The sequence below is a fragment of the Anolis carolinensis genome, chromosome 2 (genome assembly GCF_035594765.1).
Source record: "Anolis carolinensis isolate JA03-04 chromosome 2, rAnoCar3.1.pri, whole genome shotgun sequence".
NCBI lineage: Eukaryota > Metazoa > Chordata > Lepidosauria > Squamata > Dactyloidae > Anolis > Anolis carolinensis.
In genome coordinates this window covers 171,872,679-171,899,161 of record NC_085842.1, presented here as the reverse complement: position 1 = coordinate 171,899,161, position 26,483 = coordinate 171,872,679, and the positions used below count along the sequence as shown (strand labels likewise).

Sequence of the window (26,483 nt, the reverse complement as noted above, 5' to 3'; positions counted from 1 at the left end):
TCCCCAGCTATGCCTTTCTTCCCAGTATCCCCCCCAGAGTATGGTTGCAATTTAGCACCACCTAAGCATGTTTCTCCCAGACAAGATCATGCCATCATCAAGCAGCTCTCATAAGATCCAATGTGCATAACTGCTTTCTTCAAGGGGTGCTTTGAATGCGATTTCCTGCTTCTTGGCAGGGGGTTGGACTGGATGGCCCATGAGGTTGGACTGGATGGCCCTCTTCCATGATTCTATGATTCTATAAGCTGTATAGAGGGAACAAGATTCACCTGCAGTTTCTCATTCTTTATCACAAGTACCAAAATGCTCAATCCTTCTCATAGACCTTTGGGCCTTATCGAGAAAGTTGGCATCATTTAGGGTAGAATGGTAGACCATAGTGCTCCCTACTTGTCTGATTGGACTCCAATTCCCAATTTTGTAAGCAATATATCCACTGGTTGAGCCATCATGGGAGTTGCAAAGTTTTGTTTTTTTTAAGCTTTATTTGTACTTTTCCCATCTGTTTTCAAAACAATCAAAACAATCAAATATTGATAAGCAAAAATGAAAATGAAATCGCCCCAGTGCATTCTCACAGGATGTCAGGACCCAGGCTGCAGAGCACCAATAACCTTGCACAGAGACCAGTCTCTATCTAATATCTTTATTAAGGAAATATATAAAAACAATAAAAACAAGTGAAGAATATAGTTCAGAAGTAGACCTTTCAGATGAGGTCAATTATAGTCCAGAAATGTATTGTCCAATATAAGATATTAGAGTCCAAAGTTTTAATCCACTTGACCGAAACACACACTTTGCCAAGAAATAGTGTGGGGAAATAACAGAGTCTTTAAAGTCCAATGTAGCTAGACAACGAGGCTGGAAAATAAACTTGATTCTTGGCTGGATCCGTGACTAGAAGACGAGGCAAACATGAAACATGAACAGAGTCCAAGGAAGTCCGTGAGACAAGACAAGGCTGGAAACTTGATCCGGGAAACAAGGAACTGGGATTACGAAGTCCACACACGATCTCTCTCCTCAAGCTGAACAATTGACTCCGCAAAGTATCCCTGGCGCTAAGCACCTATATTGGGTCTCGTTTTCCCGCCAACAGAACTCTTTCCCTAGAGAACGAGAAGCGAAACCCAACTCTATCCAGATGTGTGACTCCTTAGAATTTCCCAAGGGAAGCAAGCCTAATCAGCTTGATTTCTGGCAGCAATGCGTAAACTCCTCCGCTGAGCCTCTCTGTTTCCCCTTTCCCGGGAATAAGATTCTTTTCTGGGAAACGGGGGGGAGTTCTGCCCAAGGCCTGTTTGGCTGAATTCTTGAGAACAAACATCAACATCCTGCAGGTGAGGAGACTCCGGCTCTGGCTGAACCGGCAAAAATCCCATGTTTTCCTCTTCGTCTGTCACAATAGTACTAGGAACAGGACTACAAGGCCCATGAGTCATCACACTGGAATACACACACACACACACACACACACACAGAGATTGCCATCAGATGTGTGTAGATACGTGCAGAAGGATTTCTTAGGCAAAGAATACTCAGATGTTGCATTAACAGGACACAAGTTATGCTTCAACTTCCATTTTCGAAGGGCCCTTCCAAACAACTATATAACCCAGAATATCAAGGCAGATAATCCACTATACCTGCTTTGAACAGGGTTATCTCAGTCCACACTGCCATATAATCCAGTTCAATGTGGATTTTATACAGCTGTATGGAAAGAGCCTGAGTCTGCAGTGACGTGTTAACACCACATACATCATTGCTAAACTGAGCTCCATTAACAGCAAGTTCATTCTGGTTTTAATGGGTAGTCCTGTGATGATCGTTTATGCTGTAACTCACATTATTTCTGGTGACATCGCTGTAGCCACATTAATTTTTTGCTCCTCAGACATACAAATAAACCTATGCCCGCATTATATATGCTTGGATAGGGCATTGGCCATCCTATTAAGTGAAGACACTAATGTTTTAAATGCTGATGGGCAAAGGTGCAAAATGGAAATGAGTAGGTTTTAATGGCAGGAAGGATTGGGGGGATCCCACCCCCAGCTACCTGTGTGGGATTCAAAACTCTGCCCCTGGCTTAAATCTAAAGCCAGTTAGGACCGTGAGTAAATCTAAAATAACTCAGGTTTTCCTGAAAGGCTAAAAAGCCAATGTTTTAAACTCAGATTTAAGCCCAGAGGCTTCAAATCCTCAAGAACTTTGTGTGTTATGCCAGCCCCAGATAAGAGATGAGTACAGGGGTTTTTTATCCACCTAAGTAGACAACTCCTCAGAAGCTGTTTTTGCCAGTTCCTTCACTGAATATGTGCTGGTAATCCAAGTATTAATCAGAATTGGCCCTGCTTGGCTTCCAAGATTGGAAGGGATCTAGTGCTTTTAGGGAACTTAGGCCCCCAGATTATACTGCAAAATAGATTAAATTTAAAACAAAACAATTGACTTGGTTGTTATAAGAGATGGTTCAAGATTTTTTAAAGCTCAGGTGCAAGTTCTTGGATTTTGGAATTATAAATAGGAACACCTAATTCAGCTCCAGAATCTGCGAGAAAAGATTGATATTTTCTATTTGGAAGAGGGTCACAGACCAAGAGAAGAGTGTTTCTGGGTGAACTTACAGCCCAGTGAGGAAGATGACTCATAGCTGCAATCTTGAGAGAGTGTGCTACCCTCTTCTCAAAATGGCATCTGAGGTTTAAAATGAAACCTGTGAGATGTGAGCTAATCAGCCAAGAAATCAGGGCTGCCTCCACATTCAAGATGAAGACCCATTACTACATGTCACTGGTTAGGTCCTTCGTATGTCAGTGGGTCAGTAACCAAGGAGTTCACTGTAAACTGCTATAATTTTAGATTTCTCACAGCATTGAAGACATTATGAGGATTTAAAAATGGGAGCTCATAGGGGTGAGGGGGCTGGGTAGCAGCTGCCCTAAAATGCTAGATCCTGGCACTGGATGCAGCAATAAACCACAAACTACCAGCTCCTTACTCCCCACAAGCCAGCAATCTGCTCCTCAGGGTGGGAAACCACTCTATTAAAGGTTTTTCCTCTTAGGAAATAAGGAGTGTGACAGAACATTGAATAAGTAGGATGGGGCACCCAAAGTCCTTAGATGGACCCATTTCCAAGCAGCAGCAAACCTCCATTGTCTCTGCTATGGGGTTGATGGGAGTTAGAATTCTACAGCACATGGAAGCTCCACTATTTCCCCATCCCTTATCTGTACTGCAATTTCTCCTCGATGCAAATGTCAGTTTCCTAAACCCTGGCTATCACTTACCCTATCTACTTGTCTTATGCAATTGTACTTTATAGACAGCGATTAAGACAAAAATGGAACTCTTGCCTATCCGGCCACAGAAAAGGCAATCTGAGATCACAGCGCAATATTTTGCTGATTCATATGAACACTGCAAAAGGGAAGACTTCAGAAGAGCTGTGTTTACCTGAATCCACATCATAGCGCAAGAGGACACTCCTGAGTTAACTGGTTGTTCTGCTCTCAGATCCATTCTGTTTTTCATGTTTGTTTCTAATTCCCATTTAGGCGGAGAGAGAAAGATGGAGCATTTCACTTGTTTGGGGCTTAAAGCACAGGTATCACACATCCGCCTTCATGCAGAGGTTAATGGTTTCCTGTAAGCTGCTTCGTTGTTCAAATTCACCACAAGGCAGGAAGAAGATCTTGTCTCTGTTCCACAGTCTGGTTAAGTAAACAGATGCAGAATGTAAAAATTGCATTGCAAGGGTCTGTGTATATGGAAATTAATATCTCTGAAGGTAGTAAGATCCCTGGAAAATAGCAAGAAGTTGCTATCCTATGCATACTTATATTGCATTAACTCTCACTGTAGCCAAAGGATGAGACTTTGGACTGAGCATGTTTAGAATTGCAATGGATGGTTGCAAACTGATTTAGGAGTACAGTACTTTCCACTGAACTGAGACTTATTTCAGAATTAAAGTATTTATTTATTATTACATCATTTCTACCCCGCCCTTCTCACCCCTCAGGGGGCTCAGGGCGGCTTGCAACATGAACATATACATCAGAACAATGTATATCACATTTAAAAATCCATTTAAATTAAAAATTACATTAAAATTGAAAGTTTACATTAAACAGTATGCCACTTGATAATAGACATATGTATCAGTGTTTGTAAATCCAACCCTTGCCCTTGTCTGCTTTGTTTGGGGTTGTTTACCAGGTATCCCTTGGGTGCTAACATGGTGAATGATCTGACCATTGGATTGCAACTCTGTGGATCAGAGTTTTAATCCCTGCTTGAGCATGGCAACCTACCAGGAGATATTGGCCAAGTCACTTTCTCTCAGTCTCAGAGGAATCCCCCACAGGCATATTTTGCCAAGAAAACCCAGCAATAGGTTTACATTAGTAAACAACTTGAAAACGCCATCAAAAATAAAGTGTCCCTTCTGATATGGGCCAGAAATCATGTCCCACACAGGACTGGCAGGTGCCTCTAATTGTAAGTGATTTTCCCAAATTGAGGGTTGGAAATCTTTGACTTTTGACATACTGTAGATCGAACAAGATGCTAAACCATCCCATATTACGGAATGGCCCTTTCGTAAGGACTAAAATGAGTGCATCAAGCAATTTGTGAATGTTGACAGTACATTAATTTTACAGAAAAACACATAGCTAGGTTATCCGAAATCAATACTTTCACTTGCATTTAAACAGAACACAAAAGTGTTAATAGCGCATTCCTGATCATCAGCCCTGCATGTCGTGAATTTCAATTGTCCTTATAGCTATTTGGAAAATTTAGCAATTCAGGGAATTTCTCAGATAGCTACACTCTATGGTGAGACTCTCCATGAGAGTAGTATTTCTTCTGGCGATGGCCATTCTTAAGGTGTCCATTTGGCCCTGAACATTCAAAGAAAAAACGGAGGTAGCTGATTAGTTTAAGACTGTTGACTGTAACTAAACTTGTATAGTAGAGTCTCACTTATCCAAGCTAAACGGGCCAGCAGAACCTTGGATAAGAGAATATCTTGGATAATTAGGAGGGATTAAGGAAAAACCTATTAACATCAAATTAGGTTATGATTCTGCAAATTAAGCATCAAAACATCATGTTATACAACAAATTTGACAGAAAACGTAGTTCAATAAGCAGTAATATTATGTTGTAATTACTGTATTTACGAATTTAGCACCAGAATATCACGATATATTGAAAACATTGACTACAAAAATGCATTGGATAATCCAGAACCTTGGATAAGCGAGTCTTGGATAAGTGAGACTCTACTGTAAAAGGAGCCCCGGTGGCGAAGTGTGTTAAAGCACTGAGCTGCTGAACTTGCAGACCGAAAGGTCCCAGGTTCAAATCCCGGGAGCTCAATGAGCGCCTGCTATTGCTCCAGCTTCTGCCAACCTAGCAGTTCGAAAACATGCCAATGTGAGTAGATCAATAGGTACCGCACCAGCGGGAAGGTAACGGTGCTCCATGCGGCCATGCCGGCCACATAACGTTGTCTATGGACAACGCCAGTTCTTCGGCTTAGAAGTGGAGATGAGCACCAACCCCCAGAGTCAGACATGACTGGACTTAACGTCAGGGGAAACCTTTACCTTTACTGTAACTGAGAATGGCTTCTATTGTCTGAACCTGGACATGTTGTCTTTACTGGTTGAACTCATTTTTAAAGGTTTATACACTGATGTGGTGGTTTTGTTATCCTGACCCATTATTTTCAGTGGGCCAATTCTTAGGTAGGGTTGCCACACCACAGGGTCTGGTCAAGTGCCCCATTTTTTTGTGTGTGGTTCATTTCCAGATGGTAGATGAGGTTGCAGCATCTCCAGTTTTGGTAGAGGTGGCTCCAGTCAAGAAGTAAGAGCTATGTTCATATCTCTAGCTCAATTACAGCACAGCTTCTTAAACTCTGGATCTTGGTCCCAAATGCAGTCCCCTTTGCTCAATGCTTGGGTGCCGATTTTTCCACCTGAATGTCACCTAGTAGTTGTTTTAGGCTTTTACACAAATGGGTTGTGTACTATTTACAGTAGACTGTAGAAGATGCTTCAGCCATCTATGTACACATAATAAAAGTGAAAATATGTATCTATGTGTCTGGGGTGTCCACTTCCACAGACAAGCTCCCACTTCCACAAACAGCTATAGATCCCACTACTCAGGAGACACCAATGGGCCTCCCTCCAATGACATTGCAGGTTATAGAGAGTGCCATGTACATGTTCAAGAGCCCTGCCAATGTCCTCCACAAACACTATACTGCCCACCATACGGGGACAATTCTATCCTAGATTTTATGTTTTTCCTCCACCACAAGCAATTGTTGTGGAATTTGCATGACCCAGCCACTGCCTCTGCCATAACCCTTTTCTATTCTTTTCTATGGAACACAGCAAACAGAGGAATTGATCAGCAACTGAACATACTAGAGAGGTTTGGGGAGAATTCACCATGATTTATAAGAGTTGTAGGTATTGGGATGTATAGTTCACCTACAATCTAAGAGCATTCTGAACTACACCAAAGATGGACTTGTAACTAATTTGGCACACAGAACCCACACATTCAACAAAAAAACACTGGAGGTCTTTGGAGGGATTTATAGGAGTTGTAGTTCATCTACATCTAGAGTGCATTATGAACCCAAACAATGATGGATCTGGACTAAAATTGACATGCATACCCAATATGCCCGAATTTGAACACTAGTGAGTTTTGCGGTGAATTGGCTTGGACATTTTGGAGTTGTAGTTCACCCACAACCAGAGAAACTGTGACCTCCACCAATGATGGACCTGGACCAAACTTGGCACACAGAACCCCCATGACTAACTCAACCTCCTGGAGGAGTTTGAGGGGACTGACTCACTATGGTGAGAGTTGTAGTTTACTCTACAGCCACAGAGCACACTGAACCCCACCAATAATGCATCCATAGCAAACTTACCCAACAACAAACTTTTAAGTACTGTTGGAGTTTCTTGGGGTTAACCTGGAATGATGTGAGTTGGTTTACCCACAACCTTATAAATTTTGTGCAATTAAAAATTGACTTTTTCAAATAACCTTGGCAACGCCTGGTACACAAGCTAGTACTTCATAAAAAGAAAAATCAGCCTATTTAGCAAGCCTTTAAAATGCTGGTTTATTATCAGTAAGTGTTTTATTTTATATCTGTTGTATATACCTATGTACCTGGGGCCACACAAACATTTCTTGAGCCAAAAGGGATTCTGAATGCAAAAGTTTAAGAAGCCCTGACCTAGAAGAGGAAGAGCTTGATAGCTTGACCTTTAGATGATACTTGGAGACTGTATTTACATAGCTTCCTTTTTTCTAATAGTGGCATCAGGATACACCCTTCGCTCTGCATTTCTGTGTTCTCAAATATGCTGTGTCTAGGTTGGTTCATTAAGTGCTCTGCTATGGCTGACTCCTCTGGTTGAGTTAGTCTGCAGTGCCTTTCATGTTGCCGTGTATGCGCAATGCTGCATTTGGTGGTCCCTATATAGACTTGTCCATAGCTGCATGGTATACGGTAGACTCCTGCAGAGGTGAGAGGATCTCTCTTGTCCTTCGCTGAACGTAGCATTTTTTGGTTTTCTTAGTGGGTCTGTAGATAGTTTGCAAGTTGTGTTTTTTCATCAGCTGGCACAATGGGTTAAACACTTGTGCTGGCTGGACTACTGACCTGAAAGTTGGGTTGCTAACCTGAATGTTGCCAGCTTGAATCCACGAGACAGGGTGATCTCCCATTTGTCAGCTCTAGCTTGTGGAGATATGAGAGAAGCCTCCCAGCAGGATGGTTACACATCCGGGTGTCCCCTGGGCAACCTCTCTGTAGATGGCCAATTCTCTCACACCATAAGCGACTTGCTGTATGTTCTCGAGTCGCTTCTGACGTGATAAAAAAATTGGCTTCACTCAGTGGTTCTCTCGATGTATGGTAAGAACAGTTTTCCTCTGGGTGGATCTTTGTCCTTACTCCCATGGCTTGTTCTTGGTCTTGCAGCTCTTCTGATGTCTGGGTTGGAGTATCCATTGGCCTGTAGAGCCAGGTTAGGTGATTCAGTTATCCTTGAAGTTCTTTCTCCCACCCTGGACATTCCACAGATACAGAAACCCCATTTTTCTTGTTTCCAACAGACCTCAGAACCTCTGAGGATACCTGCCATAGATGTGGGTGAAACGTCAGGAGAGAAAGCTGCTGGAACATGGCCATACAGCCCAGAAAACTCACAGCAGCCCATAGTTAGGTTCTGTTTTCCATTCTAATCATGGCATCAGGACACCCCTTCACTCTGCATGCAAGGCCGGCTGTGGCGCAGGCTGGATAGCAGCCAGCTGCGACAAATCACTCTGACCAAGAGGTCATGAGTTCGAGGCAAGCCCGTGCCTGCGTCTTGTCTCTGTCTCTGTTCTATGTTATGGCATTGAATGTTTGACTTTATGTGTGCAATGTGATCCGCCCTGAGTCCCCTTCGGGGTGAGAAGGGCGAAATATAAATGCTGTAAATAAATAAATAAATAATATACAACCTCAGGTTGCAAATAGGTCAGATCAGTGGTTCCCAACCTTTGGGCCTCCAGGTGTTTTCGACTTCAGCTCCCACAGTTCCCAACAGCTGGTAAACTGGCTGGGATTTCTAGAAATTCAAGTCCAAAATACCTGGAGGCCCAAAGGTTGGGAACCACTAGGTTAGATCAATGTCCCTTACGCCATCTCCCTCAATAGTTATGGAGGAATGTTGAAGGCCGGGATCACTGGGTTGCTGTGTGCTTTCCGGGCTGTATGGCCATGTCCCAGAAGCATTCTCTCCTGACGTTTCGCCCAAATCTATGGCAGGCATCCTCACAGCCTCTGAGGATGCCTGCCATAGATGTGCGTGAAACGTTAGGAGAGAATGCTTCTGGGACATGGCCATACAGGCCGGAAAACTCACAGCAACCCAGTTATGGAGGAATGTTGTCTTCATTTCACCTTCCGCTGGAAACAGCTCTTTCAGCTAAGATTTCCAAATAGGAAAATATACCATGTTTACTCGAGTCAGCAAATCCTTTCTTTTGTAACGCACACCTCCAAAATCGAGGTGCATAATATTATATTAGACAAGCACACTTCCGCTCTCACCCCACTTCCGGTTCCCTGCGCGGTGCGTGTCGGGACCCGTAGTGCCTGGAGGAGGGCAGGCGGACACTCCATGACGCGGCCTGAGGGGCGTGGAGCCGGCGCCGCTCTCCTAGGAGTCGGCGGGCAAGCAGCGGTTGCATCAGTCGGAGGAGCCGGAGGAGCATGAAGTTGCACCTGAGCGAAGGCAGCCCCGCAGGGCTGAAGGGGCTGGCCGCCGCCAACGCCACCGAGTCCCCGGTGGAGCTCCAGTGGGTCTCCCTGGAGGGTGAGTAGTGGCCCTTTAAGGGAGCTCTTCCCTTTCTAATATTATGGGTTGTTTTTGGTCACCATCCATCTGGCTGGCATTTCTGACGAGATGCTAGACTTTGACTTAAAACACCTGTTTCATTGGAAGGGTTTTGTTTTGTGCTATTTTTACGTCAGGCATGGGCAAACTTGGGCCCTCCATGTGCTTTGGACTTCTCCCAGCATTCCTAACAGCCGGTAGGCTCTTAGGAATGCTGGGAGTTGAAGTCCAAAACACCTGGAGGGCTTAAATTTGCCCATGCCTGACTTAACAACAGAAAACACTTCCAATGAAACAGGTGTTCTTCCATTATCACTTTAAAGATGTCCCTATTGTTATTATTACAGTAGAGTCTCACTTATCCAAGCTAAACAGGCCGGCAGAAGCTTGGATAAGCGAATATTTTGGATAATAAGGAGGTGCTGTGGGAAAGCCTATTAAACATCACATTAGGTTATGATTTTACAAATTAAGCACCAAAACATCATCTTATACAACAAATTTCACAGAAAAAGTAGTTCAATACGCAGTAATGTTATGTTGTAATTACTGTATTTACGAATTTAGCACCAAAATATCACGATATATTGAAAACATTGACTACAAAAATGCATTGGATAATCCAGAACCTTGGATAAGAAGTCTTGGATAAGTGAGACTCTACTGTATTATGACTGTAGCATCATTAAGCTACTAGGAATTAGTTACAGGGTGCATCTACACTGGATAGCTAATGCATTTTGACTGCCATGGCTCAATGAGAGTTTGGGCTTCTTTGGTAAGAGAAGGGAAACCTTGGGAAACTACAACTTCTGTGATGCCATAGCATTCCACCGTGGCAGCTCAAGTGGCGTCAAACTGCATTTATTCTATATGTAGATGCACTCATAGACTTTTCTGTTTCAATCTCCTTATGGAGTGGAGACTGGAGTGGAAGCAGGTTGAGAGTGAGGGTGCTTCCACACAGCCCTATATCCCAGAATATCAAGGCAGAAAATCCCACATTATCTGAGTGTGGACTCAGATAACCCAGTTCAAAGCTGATATTGTTGAATTTTCTGCCTTGATAGTCTGGGTTATATGGCTGTGTGGAAGGGCTCTCTATCACAAATATCCTCCACCCCATTGAACAGCTCTTAGTGCCCTTCCACACAGCCCTATATCTCAGAATATCAAGGCAGAAAATCCCACATTTTCTGAGTGTGGACTCAGATAACCCAGTTCAAAGCTGATATTGTGGAATTTCCTGCATTGATATTCTGGGTTATATAGCTGTGTGGAAGGGCCCTAAGAGCTGTTCAATGGGGTGGGGGATATTTGTGATAGGGGGCTCTTCCACACAGCCATATAACCCAGAATATCAAGGCAGAAAATCCCACAATATCTGCTTTGAACTGGGTTCCCTTCCACACAGCTAAATGAAATCCCATATTATCTGCTTTTAACTGGAATATATAGTAGTGTGGACTCAGATAGCTCAGTTCAAAGCAGATATTGTAGATTTTCTGCCTTGATATTCTGGGTTATATGGCTGTGTGGAAGGGCCCTGGGTTATTCCGAGTCCACTGCCATATATTCCAGCTCAAAGCAGATAATGTGGGATTTTATTTAGCTGTGTGGGAGGGGGCAGAGTCTCCTTCTCTGGAGGTTTTTAAGTAGAGGCTGAATGGCCGTCTGTCGAGAGGGATCCCATTAGTGTTGGTAAGTACAGATCCAAGCATGTCGTACCCTTCAGTACTAACTCAAACAGGTATGCAAAGACGTGATTCTCTGCCAATGACAGTTCCTCTACATAGAATCCTATACAGTAGAGTCTCACTTATCCAAGCTAAACGGGCTGGCAGAAGCTTGGATAAGTGAATATCTTGGATAATAAGGAGGGATTAAGGAAAAGCCTATTAAACATCAAATTAGGTTATGATTTTACAAATTAAGCACCAAAACATCATGTTTTACAACAAATTTGACAGAAAAAGCAGTTCAATATGCAGTAATGTTATGTTGCAATTACTGTATTTATGAATTTAGCACCAAAATATCACAATATATTGAAAACATTGACTACAGAAATGGCTTGGATAATCCAGAAACTTGGATATGCGAGGCTTGGATAAGTGAGACTCTACTGTATTTGGAAGGACTATACAGTCCACACTATTTCTGCCGGGCAGGGACACCATCTTAGCCCTCCTAACAGATGGCCATTCAGCCTTTGCTTAAAAAACCCCAGAGAAGGAGACTCTTATCACACATATTCCCCTGTCAAACAGCTCTTAATCCTCAAATTGTTGGCCCTTAACAATGATGGCAAATGTTTATTATTATGCTTATTTATACCCTGCTTTTTTCTCCACAATGAGACTCAAAGCAGCTTTCCAAAAGAAAGACATCATGCCTTTCTTTTGGGATTTGAATAGGAAACCTTTTTCACCTCATTTTCTTCATGTGTGCTTGATCATTATGCTTCCAAGTACAAAAGCCATAGTGAAAGCATTTGTTTATTTCATGTCAAAAGCATTATGTAAATAAACAAATATAAAACTGATAAAATGGGAGAAAAGAACAAGAATAGAACAGAAAAATAGAAAAGGAACAGACCTCTGGAAGATACCAGGAAGTCAAAACAACCAATCATTTTTCTATGTAACATCATTTCTCTATCCTGATAATTTTAACTTATGTTTATATCTCCATTTCTTCTTCGCCTATGCGCTATATGTTTCTATATACTGCAATTAAGTAACTATAACAATAATAACAAAAATTTTAATATTTTTTTCCAGAATATACACAATTTAGTGTAGGTAATACACATAGTAAAATAGATACTCTAACTTGCAGTCTTAAATCTGTTCTAGTTATGTCCCTTTTTTCATAACTATATATTAACCCTTCTTTTTCTCTTTTCTTTTTTCTTTTCCTTTTTCTTCTTTATTACTATTATATTATTATTGTATTATAAAAGAAATCTTAATAAAAGTATTATAAAAAAAATAAAACTGATAAAATAGAGGGAACATAAGCGGCTAAATAATTAGACCAAAAATTGGTGAAAGCATTTCCTGGTGGCTTGTGATAAAGAAGTCTTCGTCCACTGATTTTGTGTATGTTGTGTATCCAGCATGGCCCAGTGATTTGGGTGAGAAATGATGGCCAGAGAGCCAAAGTTAAATCCCCCTCAGCCATTGAAACTCACACTCTCTCAGCTTCAGAGGGGAAGCAAAATCCCTCTGAACCAGTCCTGCCAAGGAAACCCCGTGATAAGTTTGCCTTAGGGTTGCCATAAATCAGAGGCACTTGAAGGTACACAACAATAGCTTTGGAAAATGCAGTCGTGTTGCCAGTAAAAAGCAAGCAGCCTTTGAGAAGGGAATAAAGATGGTCTAAAGGATGCTGCGCAAATTGTTCAGTTTCTCTCTTCCCCTATGACTTCCTATTTGTTCCCCTGATTAGAAAACTGAGCAGTTCTATTCCATTGCAGGAATGTAGATTTCTGCCTCTCTTGCAATCCAATACTTTTCTTGGTCATTGGATCTTCAGATTTTGTTAGACCAGTAAGAACAGATGAGTTCCCACAAACCTGGAATTTGTCTATCCCTTCTGCATTGTTCATCCTTTCTGGAAATGTAATTGAATTATATGTATTCTTCTTTTGCAGCTCATGTGGTCCCATTCCTCACCCACCCGCAGTCGACTGTTCTGCAGTTGGAAGATGGGACCTTCTTATTCTCCACAAATACAATTTGCCAGTAAGTATAGGATGCTGTGTGTATTGCCACTTAGATTAAACACAATTCTGGGCAAACACCACTGATTTCCTTAGTAGCAACTGCCTGGATTTATCAGAAAGGGAAACATTGGATTCTGAGAATCCAGAAAGCTTTCAGTTTCAGTTTTAATAATGTTTATCTAAGAGAACAAGCAGAACTTATTCATTGGGTGAGTCCCAATTTTGGTACTTTTGCTTTCTGTTTCAGGCTTCTAGAAGTGGATGTGTATTGAGGCTTGAAGTGCATATCTCACTGTTTTTATCTGATTGGCAGCAGTTCCATGTTTACATTGGGATCATTATGACATTGCAAAGTTAACAAGCTAGCTTTTAGATTTCATAGAACTTTTGTTCAGGCTGAGTCTCGAGCAAGATGGCAGGGAAAGAGGAAAATAGATTATCTTTCTAAGGCAATGCCATTCAAAGTGCTGGTCGAAGGGTTAGACCTATTCCTGAACCATTGAGTGCTGGTTCCAGGAAAGAAAGGAACAGTTTTAGCCAATTGGCACAAATACAGCATAAGTCCCTGACATAATTGCCAACCCCTTACATCAGATAACTTGAGATGCATTATTCTGAACGGCTCATGAGGAGTTTGATCCATGGCAATGCATACAATGTCAGTTTAGAAAATGCTTTGCTACCTTAGTACGATCCATTTACTGGTGGGATTCTAATTTATTTATATTTATTTATTACAATATTTATATCCCGCCCTTCTCACCCAATAGGGGACTCAGGGCGGCTTACAATAAAACACATATATAAAATTGTACAATACATTGTGAAACAATTAAAACGTTATTAAATTACATCAGACATTCATAAAAACATAAAATACAAATGGGCATGTTCTAAGTGAGAACAGACATGTACTTCCAGGGGTAGATGTTTGATACTGGGTGCTGTGTCATTCCTATAGTGCAGTCCCCTTTGCCAAAAGAAATAAATGATATCTGCTGTATTTACTCGAATCTTAAGCTCACCTTTTTGGCTAAATTACCTTCCTAAAATTAGAGTGCGCATTAGATTCACGTAATATTCTAATCTTAGTGCTGAGCCAAAGCAAAAGGGGCAGCTATTTTAGGACCACCTATTTGAGGGATATCATTGCTAATTTAATTGCCAAGGCTCTAGACCATGCGATGCTGGGATTTGTAGTTTAGTGAGGCATCAGCATTCTTTGGCAGACACCATGATCCCAAACTACAGCATTGAGCCAGCGCTGTTAAAGTGGTCTCGTTCTACAGCATAGATGCACCCCAAGGTTTTCTTTTCCATTCCTGAAAGTTTTGGTGTCATGACATTTGTTTTTAAAGAAAGAATTATAAGTATGCAGCCACTGTAATGCACACCTTTTTTGGCCATATAACAAAGTGCACCTTTTACTGCTGCGCGGTACATTTGCCAGCATTTTTTTTGTTTCAGGGTTTTGGAAATTGAGATGTGCATTAGATTTGATGGCACATTAGCCTCGAGTAAATATGAATTTATCTAATGTGCTTGTATATTGTAACCTTTCTGCCAACATACTCATGACTACAGTCTAAAAGGGGGGACTCAACTGAAGAGGGATGATGCAAGAGGAAAAGGAAATTGCAGGTACCAGTTAGTATGTGATGTTACATAGCATGTGATGTTACATAGAGCAGAAGGAATGGCTATGGGGCAAATAGTTCTTGGAAGAGGGGTGGGGTCATAAGGCCCTGGGTTTAAACCATACTGATGCAATACAGCTGGGCTCTTTTCTGTGGGCGCAACCTCCTTGAAGTTATTGAAAATTGAAAGTGAAAGCTCTCCTTTTTTATAATTACAGTAAAAAGACTGAATTCTGAAAATCTGGAGTTTTACTTTCTGTTTTGAAAGAACACTAGCTTTTGTTTATTATTAAAAAATAACATCCTGTTATGTGGAAAGAGGGAGATACCAGAAAGGAAATACAAGTTAGCCCCAGTTATAGTTACAAGGAGCCAAAACTAGACATACCAGATAAGAACTACACTTGGTGCCCATGCAAAGTAAAGCTTCTCTTCCCACATCACAGTGGCAGACATTTAGCAGTATCATGAGCTTTTATCAACACCTGATCTATGGGAGTCAGCATGTTGTTTAACTGCACAACATATATCATTCAATATGCCCTCATTGAATACCTCCAAATTACCATCTCTTCCCTCTGCCCCAGTTATCCCTTCCCCTGAACAATTAGAATTTGAGGGATTCTTTGGTAAGGCACCTTCAGAGACACTTTTAAAGCTATGCTAGATACATGTGTGGTGACCCCTTCTGTGGCACCCTATGTAAAGTGAGACTGCCAGCATTATTGCAGCAGTGGCTTTTCATTTGGTCATGTGGACCTGTCAAGTGAAGAAACTATGAATTTTAAAAATCCTTTTTTATATCTTGAGAGAACACCTCTCCTGAAATTTCTGGGTCCTTCAGGGTGGCTTTGGTTAACTTCTAGGGATTTATAGAAAGACCATATTAAATCATATCTGTGAATAATCAAATCTGCAAAAGTTAACCCCACAAATGTGGAAAACTATAGTACAAACACTTTTATGTAGTTTTTCTTGCAGACGGTCTTGTAGTTGCAGGTTGAAGGGAGCACACAAAACGGATGGAATCACCCAGTTGCTTCTGTTTTGTTTTCTAGGTACTTTTTCCGCTTATCTGGAAAAGAAATGAGTGACTTTGGCCAGGAGCAAAGTGGTTTTACCAATCAGTTGTTTGAATGGGAGGCAACTGAGCTGGAGGTAGGTAAAATGGAAGGCTTTTTGATATTATAGTGGTGAGGAGCATATATATGCTCCTGTCTTTGTTCATGAAGGTGGACTAGTATTTTCAGGGGAGGAAAGGACTGTTTTGTGTGGTTATATTTGTGGAGCCCTTCAGGTAAAACTGACACAGCTTATTATATGGCCAGAATTCCCAGTCATCGCTCATCGGATTCCATAAGAGCAGTGCTTATAAATTACAGGAGGGTTAGTATGTACAGAGTAATGTTACCATTTTTGTGATTGCTATCAATGAAGAATGGACCATCTGATGTGTATGGTTACTCCTTCACCACTGGCTGCACATGCCAACACATTCGCCACAGTGTGGCACTTGGAATACCTTTGTGTATGGAAATCAAAACTACCATGTGACACTGGTGAATTAGGCTAAAGAGAATCAAACCTCTTTATGCATTCTTGACTTCTTTTCATGGCTCCATTTTGGGCCCAATTTCTGGAGTACAGTAATGCACACAAAATTGGCTTTTATGTGTGTGTCTTACACAGATTCGAGGAGAGCATATTCTATAGAATCATAGAATAATAGCTGGAAGAGACCTCATGGGCCATCCAGTCCAACCGAGGTTTGGATGCCTCCTCCCTGATCTCACAGGGTGGCTGTACCCTCCAGGTGGCTGTACCCTCCTCTAGCACTCTCAGCTGAAAGAAAAATCACTATAAAAGTTTTTCTGTGGGACTTAGGAGAACAAATGTGGAAGACCTGATCAATACAGTAGAAGTCGTCGGATCCTTAGGGGCAAGTGACCATGTGCTCCTGCAGTTTGTGATACAATGGAAGGCTGAAACTAAGACAAGTCAAACACGCATTCTGGACTTTAAGAGAGCTGACTTCCAAAAAATGAAGGAAATACTGAGCGGCATTCCATGGACGCCAATATTAAAAGACAAGGGAGTTAACGATGGATGGGAGTTTTTTAAAAGTGAAATACTCAAGGCGCAAATGCAAACAGTGCCAACAAAGAAAAAAATATGGCACATGCAAAGAAGCCAGAATGGATGTCCAAAGAACTTCTAACTGAGCTAAAACTCAAAAGTGACATGCACAAGAAGTGGAAAAGGGGAGAAATCACCAAAGAAGAATTCAAACGTATAGCCAACTCCTGTAGGGAAAAGGTTCGCAAGGCTAAAGCGCAAATGAGCTCAGGCTTGCCAGGGACATTAAAAACAACAAAAAAGGCTTTTTTGCTTACGTTGGTAGAAAAAGGAAGAAAAAGGAGGCGATAGGACTTCTGCGAGGAGAAGATGGGGTGATGGCGACAGGGAAAAGGCAGAACTGCTTAATGCCTTCTTTGCCTCGGTCTTCTCACAAAAAGAAAGCCATCTTCAACCTCAGCAACATGAAATGGACGAAGGATTGGGGGAAATCAAACCCCAAATAGGGAAACAAGTTGTCCAGGAACACCTGGCCGCTCTAAATGAATTCAAGTCGCCAGGGCCAGATCAACTACATCCAAGAGTACTGAAGGAACTAGCGGAAGTTATTTCAGAACCACTGGCGATCATATTTGAGAGTACTTGGAGAACGGGAGAAGTCCCAGCAGATTGGAGGAGGGCGAATGTGGTCCTTATCTTCAAGAAGGGAAAAAAGAACGACCCAAACAATTACCATCCGGTCAGCCTCACATCGATACCAGGCAAGATTCTGGAAAAGATCATTAAGGAAGTGGTCTGCAAACACTTAGAAACAGATGCAGTCATTGCTAATAGTCAACACGGATTTACCAAAAACAAGTCATGCCAGACTAATCTGATCTCTTTTTTCGATAGAGTTACGAGTTGGGTCGATACAGGGAATGCTGTGGATGTAGCCTACCTGGATTTCAGTAAGGCCTTCGACAAAGTCCCCCATGACATTCTGGCAAACAAACTAGTAAAATGTGGGCTAGACAAAACTACAGTTAGGTGGATCTGTAATTGGCTAAGCGAACGAACCCAAAGGGTGCTCACCAATGCGTCGTCCTCCTCTTGGAAAGAAGTCACGAGTGGAGTGCCACAGGGCTCCGTCCTGGGCCCGGTTCTGTTCAACATCTTTATTAATGACTTAGACGAAGGGTTAGAAGGCACGATCATCAAGTTTGCAGACGACACCAAACTGGGAGGGATAGCCAACACTCCAGAAGGAAGGAGCAGAATTCAAAACGATCTTGACAGACTAGAGAGATGGGCCGAAACTAACAAAATGAAGTTCAACAGGGACAAATGCAGGATACTTCACTTCGGCAGAAAAAATGGAATGCAAAGATACAGAATGGGGGACGCCTGGCTTGACAGCAGTACATGTGAAAAAGATCTTGGAGTCCTTGTGGACAACAAGTTAAACATGAGCCAGCAATGTGATGCAGCTGCTAAGAAAGCCAACGGGATTCTGGCCTGCATCAATAGGGGAATAGCGTCCAGATCCAGGGAAGTCATGCTCCCCCTCTATTCTGCCTTGGTCAGACCACACCTGGAATACTGTGTCCAATTCTGGGCACCACAGTTGAAGGGAGATGTTGACAAGCTGGAAAGCGTCCAGAGGAGGGCAACTAAAATGATCAAAGGTCTGGAGAACAAGCCCTATGAGGAGAGGCTTAAAGAACTGGGCATGTTTAGCCTGCAGAAGAGAAGGCTGAGAGGAGACATGATAGCCATGCACAAATATGTGAGGGGAAGTCATAGGGAGGAGGGAGCAAGCTTGTTTTCTGCTGTCCTGCAGACTAGGACACGGAACAATGGCTTCAAACTACAGGAAAGGAGATTCCACCTGAACATTAGGAAGAACTTCCTCACGGTGAGGGCTGTTCGGCAGTGGAACTCTCTCCCCTGGACTGTGGTGGAGGCTCCTTCTTTGGAGGCTTTTAAACAGAGGCTGGATGGCCATCTGTCGGGGGTGCTATGAATGTGATTTCCTGCTTCTTGGCAGGGGGTTGGACTGGATGGCCCATGAGGTCTCTTCCAACTCTACTATTCTATGATTCTATAATATTCACTACATCTTTGGCCCTGCCATATTGGTTTTAAGCTGGTATGTGTTTATGTGCCTTGAAGTCACCTGTCACAAAAGGTGACCTAATGAATTGTATAAGGTTGTCTTAGGCAAAGAGTATTCATTCAGAGGTGGTTTGCTATTGCCTTCCTAAGATTGTCTTTCATGCCTGGTGCTCCTTGATAGTCCAACATCCAGGTGGTAACCCATTCTTGCCTTGCTTAGCTTCCAATTCAGATAGGCTCTGGTAGCCTCAAAATATTTAGCCCTAGGAAATGTTTTTCCAAAGTAGAAATGACTGAAGTTCATTTACAATCCTACACAAAGGTTCCACCGGGCTTATTTATTTATTGTGTCAGAAGTTGTAATGAAGTATGAGTTTTGTATTCATGTTTGTTGTGTTTAACTATGTGCTTGGGGTTTGGTTAGGTAGGTGTGAGACGGCGGCAGCCATTTAGTGGCTCTCCTCTAAGGCAGTTGCCATGGAGATGTGGGCGGAGCCACCTGCCGAGGGGAGGAGAAGTGAAGAGATTTTTAAAAGTGAAGCCTCAGTCTGTGCTCTGATGAGGCACAGGGAAGATTGATTTAGGTTGATGGGATCAAGGAGACTGAATTGTTCATTTTGAGTGAGTTTGAAATAAGTTTGGTGACTTATTTAATGTAATCTGTGTCCTGGAAAGGCACAGGGCATGTGTGATAGTATATCACGGGGGTGACTGTGGTTTGAAGTCACTGGATAGTCCAAGTTTCAGACTTTGGGAACCAATCCCAGCTGGACTCACAGAGATCCATTGAAGTAACAGTTTAAAAGGAGCAGAGGAAGAAGGTTTAACTACTTTAAGTAAAACAAGTGTTACTTTAGAGAGTTTGATTCATCTCATTCTAGTATTGTAACTGTTAATAAGAATACCTCTAAGTGAAACATTTTTTTGTAACCACCAAGCTTGTGCCTGAATAAACTTCATATTATTCTTTTTACATCAAAGCCTCTGTCGTCTATAGACTCCCTCAGCACAATTGCGCTACCATTTTAACACCGAATAAAGTAAAAGGCTTCCTCTGAGCTATTGGATGGTTGAGCACTTTTATAATCTAAAGGTGTCTCTCCACATAGTGGTGGTTGCATTTCCACTAATCGGTGGCAGTTATCTTTTATTATTTGGGACATCTATTCGTTATTAATTGGGTCTTTTAGGCTACCCTCCTTTACAGAAGTGAACTGAGGGTACAGTTGTAATGTATTTAAAAACACAAAGAAAGTTAAAAACTTGGCATTATATTAAATGTCCTTTGACCAGTAGCTGGCCACTTGGAGTGCCTCTGGTGTTGCTATAAAAAGGTCCTCCATTGTGCATGTAGCAGGGCTTAGATTGCATTGTAGTAAGTGGTCTGTGGTTTCTCTTCTCTACATTCACATGTTGTGAACTCCACTTTGTGGCCCCATTTCTTAAGGTTGGCACTATATCTCGTGGTGCTAGAGCGCAGTCTATTCAGCGCCTTTCACTGGGCTTAAATTAGGGGATGGAGGGGAATGTTGCAAATGTGCCCCTTGCACTTCCAGGGGCGTGAAGGACCTTTTAAGGAGAATAAATATGTTACAGAAATTAGGAAAGGAGCTGCTCATAGGCCACCATTTGTCCACGCATGTTCTAATCCTAAGAGGCTACAGTTAAATGTTGTTCAAAGTAAAAAGATGAAAAAGGGAGAGAATATAAACTAATACGTTCCATTTTGGGGGGGCTTTCCTCTCAGCCTGCTTTGTCTGCAGCCTTGTATCTTCTTCTGGTGCAAGGAAAGAAGGGAGAAGAAATTCTTGGGATCATCAAAAAGCCATTGAACTACATTGAGCAGATCCTTACCAAAAAGAGCACTCCGTACCTCACTGGGGTAAGTAAGGAGCTTTGTGGAACAGACAGGATAATACTGGTCCATAACCCATTTAAGCTTTGGCAGTGTGAGAGGATTTTTTATGAATTTGTTACTCTATAGTCTTTAACAAAACTAGTTTCAGACCAGGTTTCTGTTAACAATACCTGTGTGTCGCAGAAGACTAGGGCTCCTTCTACACTGCCGCATCACCTTTGCAAGCATTCTGTGCATACACAGCCTTGTTTTTGGAATTTTAAGAACTGTTTGTTTTTTTAAAAAAGAATACTGAAATAATCTCATGGCAGAATTCTGGGTTTATTGTCACAGGATACACATAGCTCCAGGCAGCTGAGAGTTTAGCTGGAATGAATGTTTAGAGTTGGCCATATAAAAATAGAAATACTCCTACATTGAATTAATTTCAGAATATGCAGATGTATTGACACTATGGTGTATAGAGTTTAATGAATAGGAACTGCCACAGCTTTACTATGCTAAACTTTACTGCAGGGTTAATCCTGGAGGAGAGAGTTTGGATTTTTTATATCAATGAAAAAGTATATTTTTTCATAACTTTTTTGGGAGTTACCTTGCATTTTAGGATAAATATTCAAGTGGCTCCTTCTGTACATAAATACTCATTCAGTTTCCTTTGACATTTCCTCTTAACACAGGAAACCGAGTCAGCTGCTGATATTGTCTTGTGGGGATCCCTTTTCCCCCTATTGAAGGATGAATCCTACTTGCCAGGTAAGAGCTGCTGCCAAAGAACTGAGTGTAGTATTTCTGGCAACACATGAAGACAATCGATGGCAGCCCTGTACAACCTGAGGCCCTCCAGGTGTTTGGAAATCAACTCCCAGAAACCTCCTCCAGCTTGTCGTGTGGCCAGGAATTTTGGGATCTAAAGTCCAAAATGCCTGGAGGGCTTCACGTTGTGCAGGACTGATCCATTGTGATTTTTTTCTGCCTCTTGTCTGCAAGTTCAGATGAGCATCCTGTGCTCGTCCTGATTCCTCTACCCACAGCCATTGGCTTTTATTTTTTAGGGGAAATAACCTCCCCTCTCGCCTAAAACTACTACTTTCTAATTTAGAAAGTCTAATTTACTACCATCAGGCTGCATCATGTTAATCATAGATGATTCAGGGACCAATCCACCTCATGTTGAGCCCAGCTAAGCATGTTCAGCTTTAGTCTTGCCTCAGAGTGCATGCTATGACCTACCCAATGCACCAGTCTAGCTACACAATAGTTGAAAGTTATGGCAGCCAAACTCTTTCTGGCAGAGAAAGATTATTTGCCATCCCTGATCTTATTGAGGAATCTCAATAAGACATTTTCAGGGGGTGAGTGAGAAGGATGCACCAAAACACAGTATGGGAACCGTTGTGATAGAGTTCACTTGATTTTTGATGCAACTGTATTCTCGAGTGTTTCTGTTGGAACATCATTGGAATAGAAACTAGCCAGGTGACTCCCTTTCTCCAAGTAAGTTGTCTTCTATCCCTGGTGCATCCTTCCAGCTAGATCTAAGGCAAGGGCTGGGAGTAGTATTGAATCGTTGAGTTGTGCCCACAGACTTGTTTGGAGCCCATTTAATACAGCACTTGAGGTGTTTTAGTTTTGAGCCAAACCCTGTAGCATCCAAAAACAAATACAAATCTTATTTTTAAGATGAGTTGCAAGCCCTGAGGAAATGGTTCCAGACCATGAGCCTGAAGGAATATTGCAAGAAGGCAGTTGAAGCTATATGGACACCCAAAGGATTGCTGGCGCTTAAAGCGTATCTGCAGAAACATCCTGCGCCTAACCTGACTTTTGAGAAGCCAGCTACCAATGAGCCAAAGGTATTTCCTCCTCGACTGCCTTCTCTATGATCCTATCTTCAGACTGTCAAGCCGTGATGACACTGTCCTTGAATGGAAACAGATTGGACTGCACTTGAGAAGTTACCATTTTAAATGCATACTCTTAAAAAAATTCCCTGCATACACAAAGCTATTAAGATGATGGTGAATCCAGAAATCGATTTCCCAGTGTCTGATTTCAGTATTAGGAATGGATCTTACAGGAGAGTGTGTAGTCATGCTATCTCTCCCTCCCCCCTTCCATTCATACCCAGTTTGGTCTACTGTCTGTGTGAAATAACTGAAGTCCTTTATTTCCAATCTGAATTAGTATTTTAACTACTAATTTCATTGATCCCCCCACACTGTGTGTAACTTACCCCATTTTGTGAGTGTATCCTAACATTCTCCGCTATTCTGGATTCTAGATATTCATTGCTATCTCTACCGAGGAATGAGACACTGGATAATATGGGTCCTCTCTTGATAACATGCTTATGATGAAACAGCTTAGCAAATGAAATATATATTTCATTTAGTAAGAGGAGGAAATGTGCTCCTTTAATCCTGACTCAGTGGAACATTGATACTGAACAACATTATTAAACTTGTGTCTGTGTGTGAACATCATCTAAGCTTCCATTCTCTTGCATTCTCCTAGATCACATACAGAACTAAAGCAATTGAAAATTGACTATGAAGACAAATTTGGTCTTTTGAACCAGAGTTGCTATTTCCTTTGATAAATTATTATTTTAAATAAATAAATAAATAAACCTAGCTCCAGAGATCTTCTATTTGAGGTATAAGGCTATAACCTACAGATAAAAAGTAAGATTATATGGCAATAGTGAAATAGTCATTGATTTTAATATTCCTGCCAGACATACTGTATATTTCTGGCAGGAACAATCTCCAAAATCTGACGTCCAATTTATTTATATATTTCCAGTATTTCTACCCCGCCCTTCTCCCCTGGGGGAATTAGGATGGCTTACAAATTGGCAACACAGTGCCATCACATCAACAATACAATACAAAAGGCATTAAAAACTAAAAACATTTAAAACATAAAACCAATATACAATAATAAAACATTTCTATGCACCGAGGTAATGTCCTTTCATTCACTAGACCTTGTTAATCCAGAGTCTTAAAAACCGACTGTGCCAAGCTCGAAAGTTCATTCATTGAACACTTGAGCCACATAGCCATGTCTTTAGTGTTTTTCTGAACCCTAGAAGGGAAGGGGCCTGCCGGATGTCACTGGGGAGGGAATTCCACAGCCGAGGAGCCACCTATTGCCATATATGAAAGGCAATAGCTGTCTGCAAGGCTTGAAACTTTTATATTTTTAAAATCCTGCTTCTTCATAATATCCATATAGCCGGGGCAGTTAGTGCATAAGAATTCAGAGCTCTCTCAATTCATATCTGCAGTTTAACAATTGGAAAGTGAACCACTCATTGTCCGTTACACAGTTCTTTAGCAAGTAACTCAAGTGCAGTACGCAGCACAGATTTTTATGACCTGTAGCATGGCATGGGTTTACTTGCTAATCCAGTTTTACATTGCTATATTTGGAACTTGACATAAATTGATATGCAAAATAAAGAACAGTTACCCAGGGTTAACTTGTTTTCATGTGTGCAAGTACAGGCATGGCAGCCTGAAAACTCCATTATTTGGACAGTGCTGCTTTTTGGAAATATTTGACCCATGTTCTCAGATCTTTCAGTGTAACCTCAATTGTAGGTTTCAGTGATAAAAGTACAGTTAATATTCTTCAGTCTCCAGCCTTGTTCTTAGTTCTTACAAATAAAAAAGAAGTAATAGCAAGCTGGTATTTGGTTTACATAGATCCAAAGTGTCAGATTCACAATGCAATTCATTTCTTTGTCAACGGAAAACAAGTATTTTAGAGGAGGGGGCAAAAGCTTACTCCCTGTATTATCTGCCTGCAGGACTCTGTTAGTTATTTCACCATTTGTCTAACATGTTACAGTTGAAAGACAGAAAACCAAATGGGTAAACCTGTTCATGAGAAATAGGTTTAGGTCATTGGCCCAGTTCTGCATTGAGAAATGAGTTCAACTCAAAAATATTGAAGTGTGAAAGAATATCAGCTCCTGGTCTCTCCTGATCTGGGCTTGCTTATATGGTCTGTTTAACCTTGTAGCACAAGTCCATGATGTTTAGAGGGAAGACATTGAAAAGTGAGGGATGCCATCTGTCTTGGTGCTGCAGTTGCTTTTCTAGACTGTTACTCTGTTTACATCTGTATATTGGCACAATCCCTGCATGGCTTGTAGGTTTGGCTTACCTAGTTTAAAAGGTTAGTTTTCCTTACTCCCCTTAGGAAGAAGACTCAGCTCAGCGTCACCTGTCTGAAGAAGAAATTGCAGTCATCGCAGAAGTTTGGAGCAGAGGATCAGCTAGCCTACCCAAACCTTGGAAGCCACAGCATCCTATGTAAGCACTTGCAGGAATGGCATTCTGTAATTGAAATAATTTGGTGTTACAGCAGGCTTCCCCTTCGTTTAATAAAACATCTACTTTGCATACTCCTCGCAGAACTTAGTGCAAAATCAATTCTGTCCTCAAATTACCATTACTGACATTTGTTTTACAATTATTACTTCACTTTTAATCCCATCCTCTACATCAAGGTGGACAAAATGTAGCTGTGTCACACATGTGTGTCCCCCCAGAACTGTTTTGTTAGTTTTTTTAATTAAAAATTATCCAGAATAGCAGCAAACACGCTCTAGGTCAGTGGTTCTCAACCTGTGGGTCCCCAGATGTTTTGGCCTTTAACTTCCATAAATCCTAACAGCTGGTAAACTGGCTGGGATTTCTGGGAGTTGTAGGCAAAACACCTGGGGACCCATAGGTTGAGAACCACTGCTCTAGAGGGTGTTGAAGGCATTTTCACCATGCCCAAAACAAAAAAGATGATGTGCTTCTGATTACTCCAAAATGTCTACTGGGAATGTGAGGTACATTTCCACTTCATTTGGTGCCCCTTGACCAATTTAGAGTCATGAGAGGCACTTTTTGAAAGCCATGATGAAAATGCCCTCATCTTTCATAGGAACATTTGGGGGAAGTTTCATTTTTATTTTAGGTTTTTTAGGAGGTGTTGAAGCCCTCCAATGTCTCCTAGAATATTATTGTATCCCACTGGTCTTCCACAGTTGCCCATCCTGCTCTGTAACATAGATCTCAACCTTTTTGGACTCAGTATGCAGATTGGAACTGTGAGAAAAACATGGAAGGCCACCTCCTCCCATATGAGCCTGCCTGAAACATTGGGTCCTTAGGAGAAGCCCTATTCCACATTCCATCTCCCTACAGGGCCAAGTTGGTGGGTACATGTGACAGCATCCTGTGTTGTTCGGCTTACTTGTCATTCTTATGAGTCACATATGTCCATTCTTGATCTCTCCATTTAACTCCTTTGCCTTTTCTTCCCAGTTTGCCCGTGGAAGGTATGAAGAATGTGCTGATAACTAGTGCGTTGCCCTACGTCAATAATGTGCCTCATCTTGGGAACATCATTGGCTGTGTCCTCAGTGCTGATACTTTTGCCAGGTAAATTTTGATTGTGAAAACATATTTGCTAAATCCCACAGTGTGAATCTATAGCTCTGCTTTTGCCCGAGTCAAAAATTGCCATCTTCTCTTGTCTTTTATAACTTGGATTCTTGGCAGATCATAGGATTACTGCCTAAATCTGCTTCCTAAAAAATAGGAACCTTTGAAAATCAATGG

At 41.7% G+C, this 26,483-nt stretch overlaps 2 protein-coding genes across 5 annotated transcripts in view; one reads left to right on the top strand and one right to left on the bottom strand.

The window, feature by feature from the left end:
- Positions 1-3,746, bottom strand: part of arhgap9 (Rho GTPase activating protein 9) — a 37,832-nt gene extending 34,086 nt beyond the window's left edge. Inside the window, exon 1 of one of the 3 annotated variants that reach the window (XM_062971101.1) lies at positions 3,469-3,746. The gene's annotated coding sequence lies outside the window, so the exon portion shown is untranslated. The remainder of the gene's footprint in view (positions 1-3,468) is intronic. The other 2 variants (XM_008115069.3, XM_008115070.3) reach the window with 2 other exon arrangements.
- Positions 3,747-9,216: 5,470 nt separating this feature from the next.
- mars1 (methionyl-tRNA synthetase 1) overlaps positions 9,217-26,483 on the top strand; it is a 37,372-nt gene continuing 20,105 nt past the window's right edge. For both annotated transcript variants that reach the window (XM_008115074.3, XM_008115073.3), the window contains exons 1-8: positions 9,217-9,434; positions 13,114-13,204; positions 15,881-15,980; positions 20,743-20,877; positions 21,534-21,609; positions 22,537-22,709; positions 25,069-25,181; positions 26,187-26,303. In XM_008115074.3, coding sequence (XP_008113281.1) covers positions 9,332-9,434; positions 13,114-13,204; positions 15,881-15,980; positions 20,743-20,877; positions 21,534-21,609; positions 22,537-22,709; positions 25,069-25,181; positions 26,187-26,303 — 908 coding nt within the window. In that variant the 5' untranslated portion in view covers positions 9,217-9,331. The remainder of the gene's footprint in view (positions 9,435-13,113; positions 13,205-15,880; positions 15,981-20,742; positions 20,878-21,533; positions 21,610-22,536; positions 22,710-25,068; positions 25,182-26,186; positions 26,304-26,483) is intronic.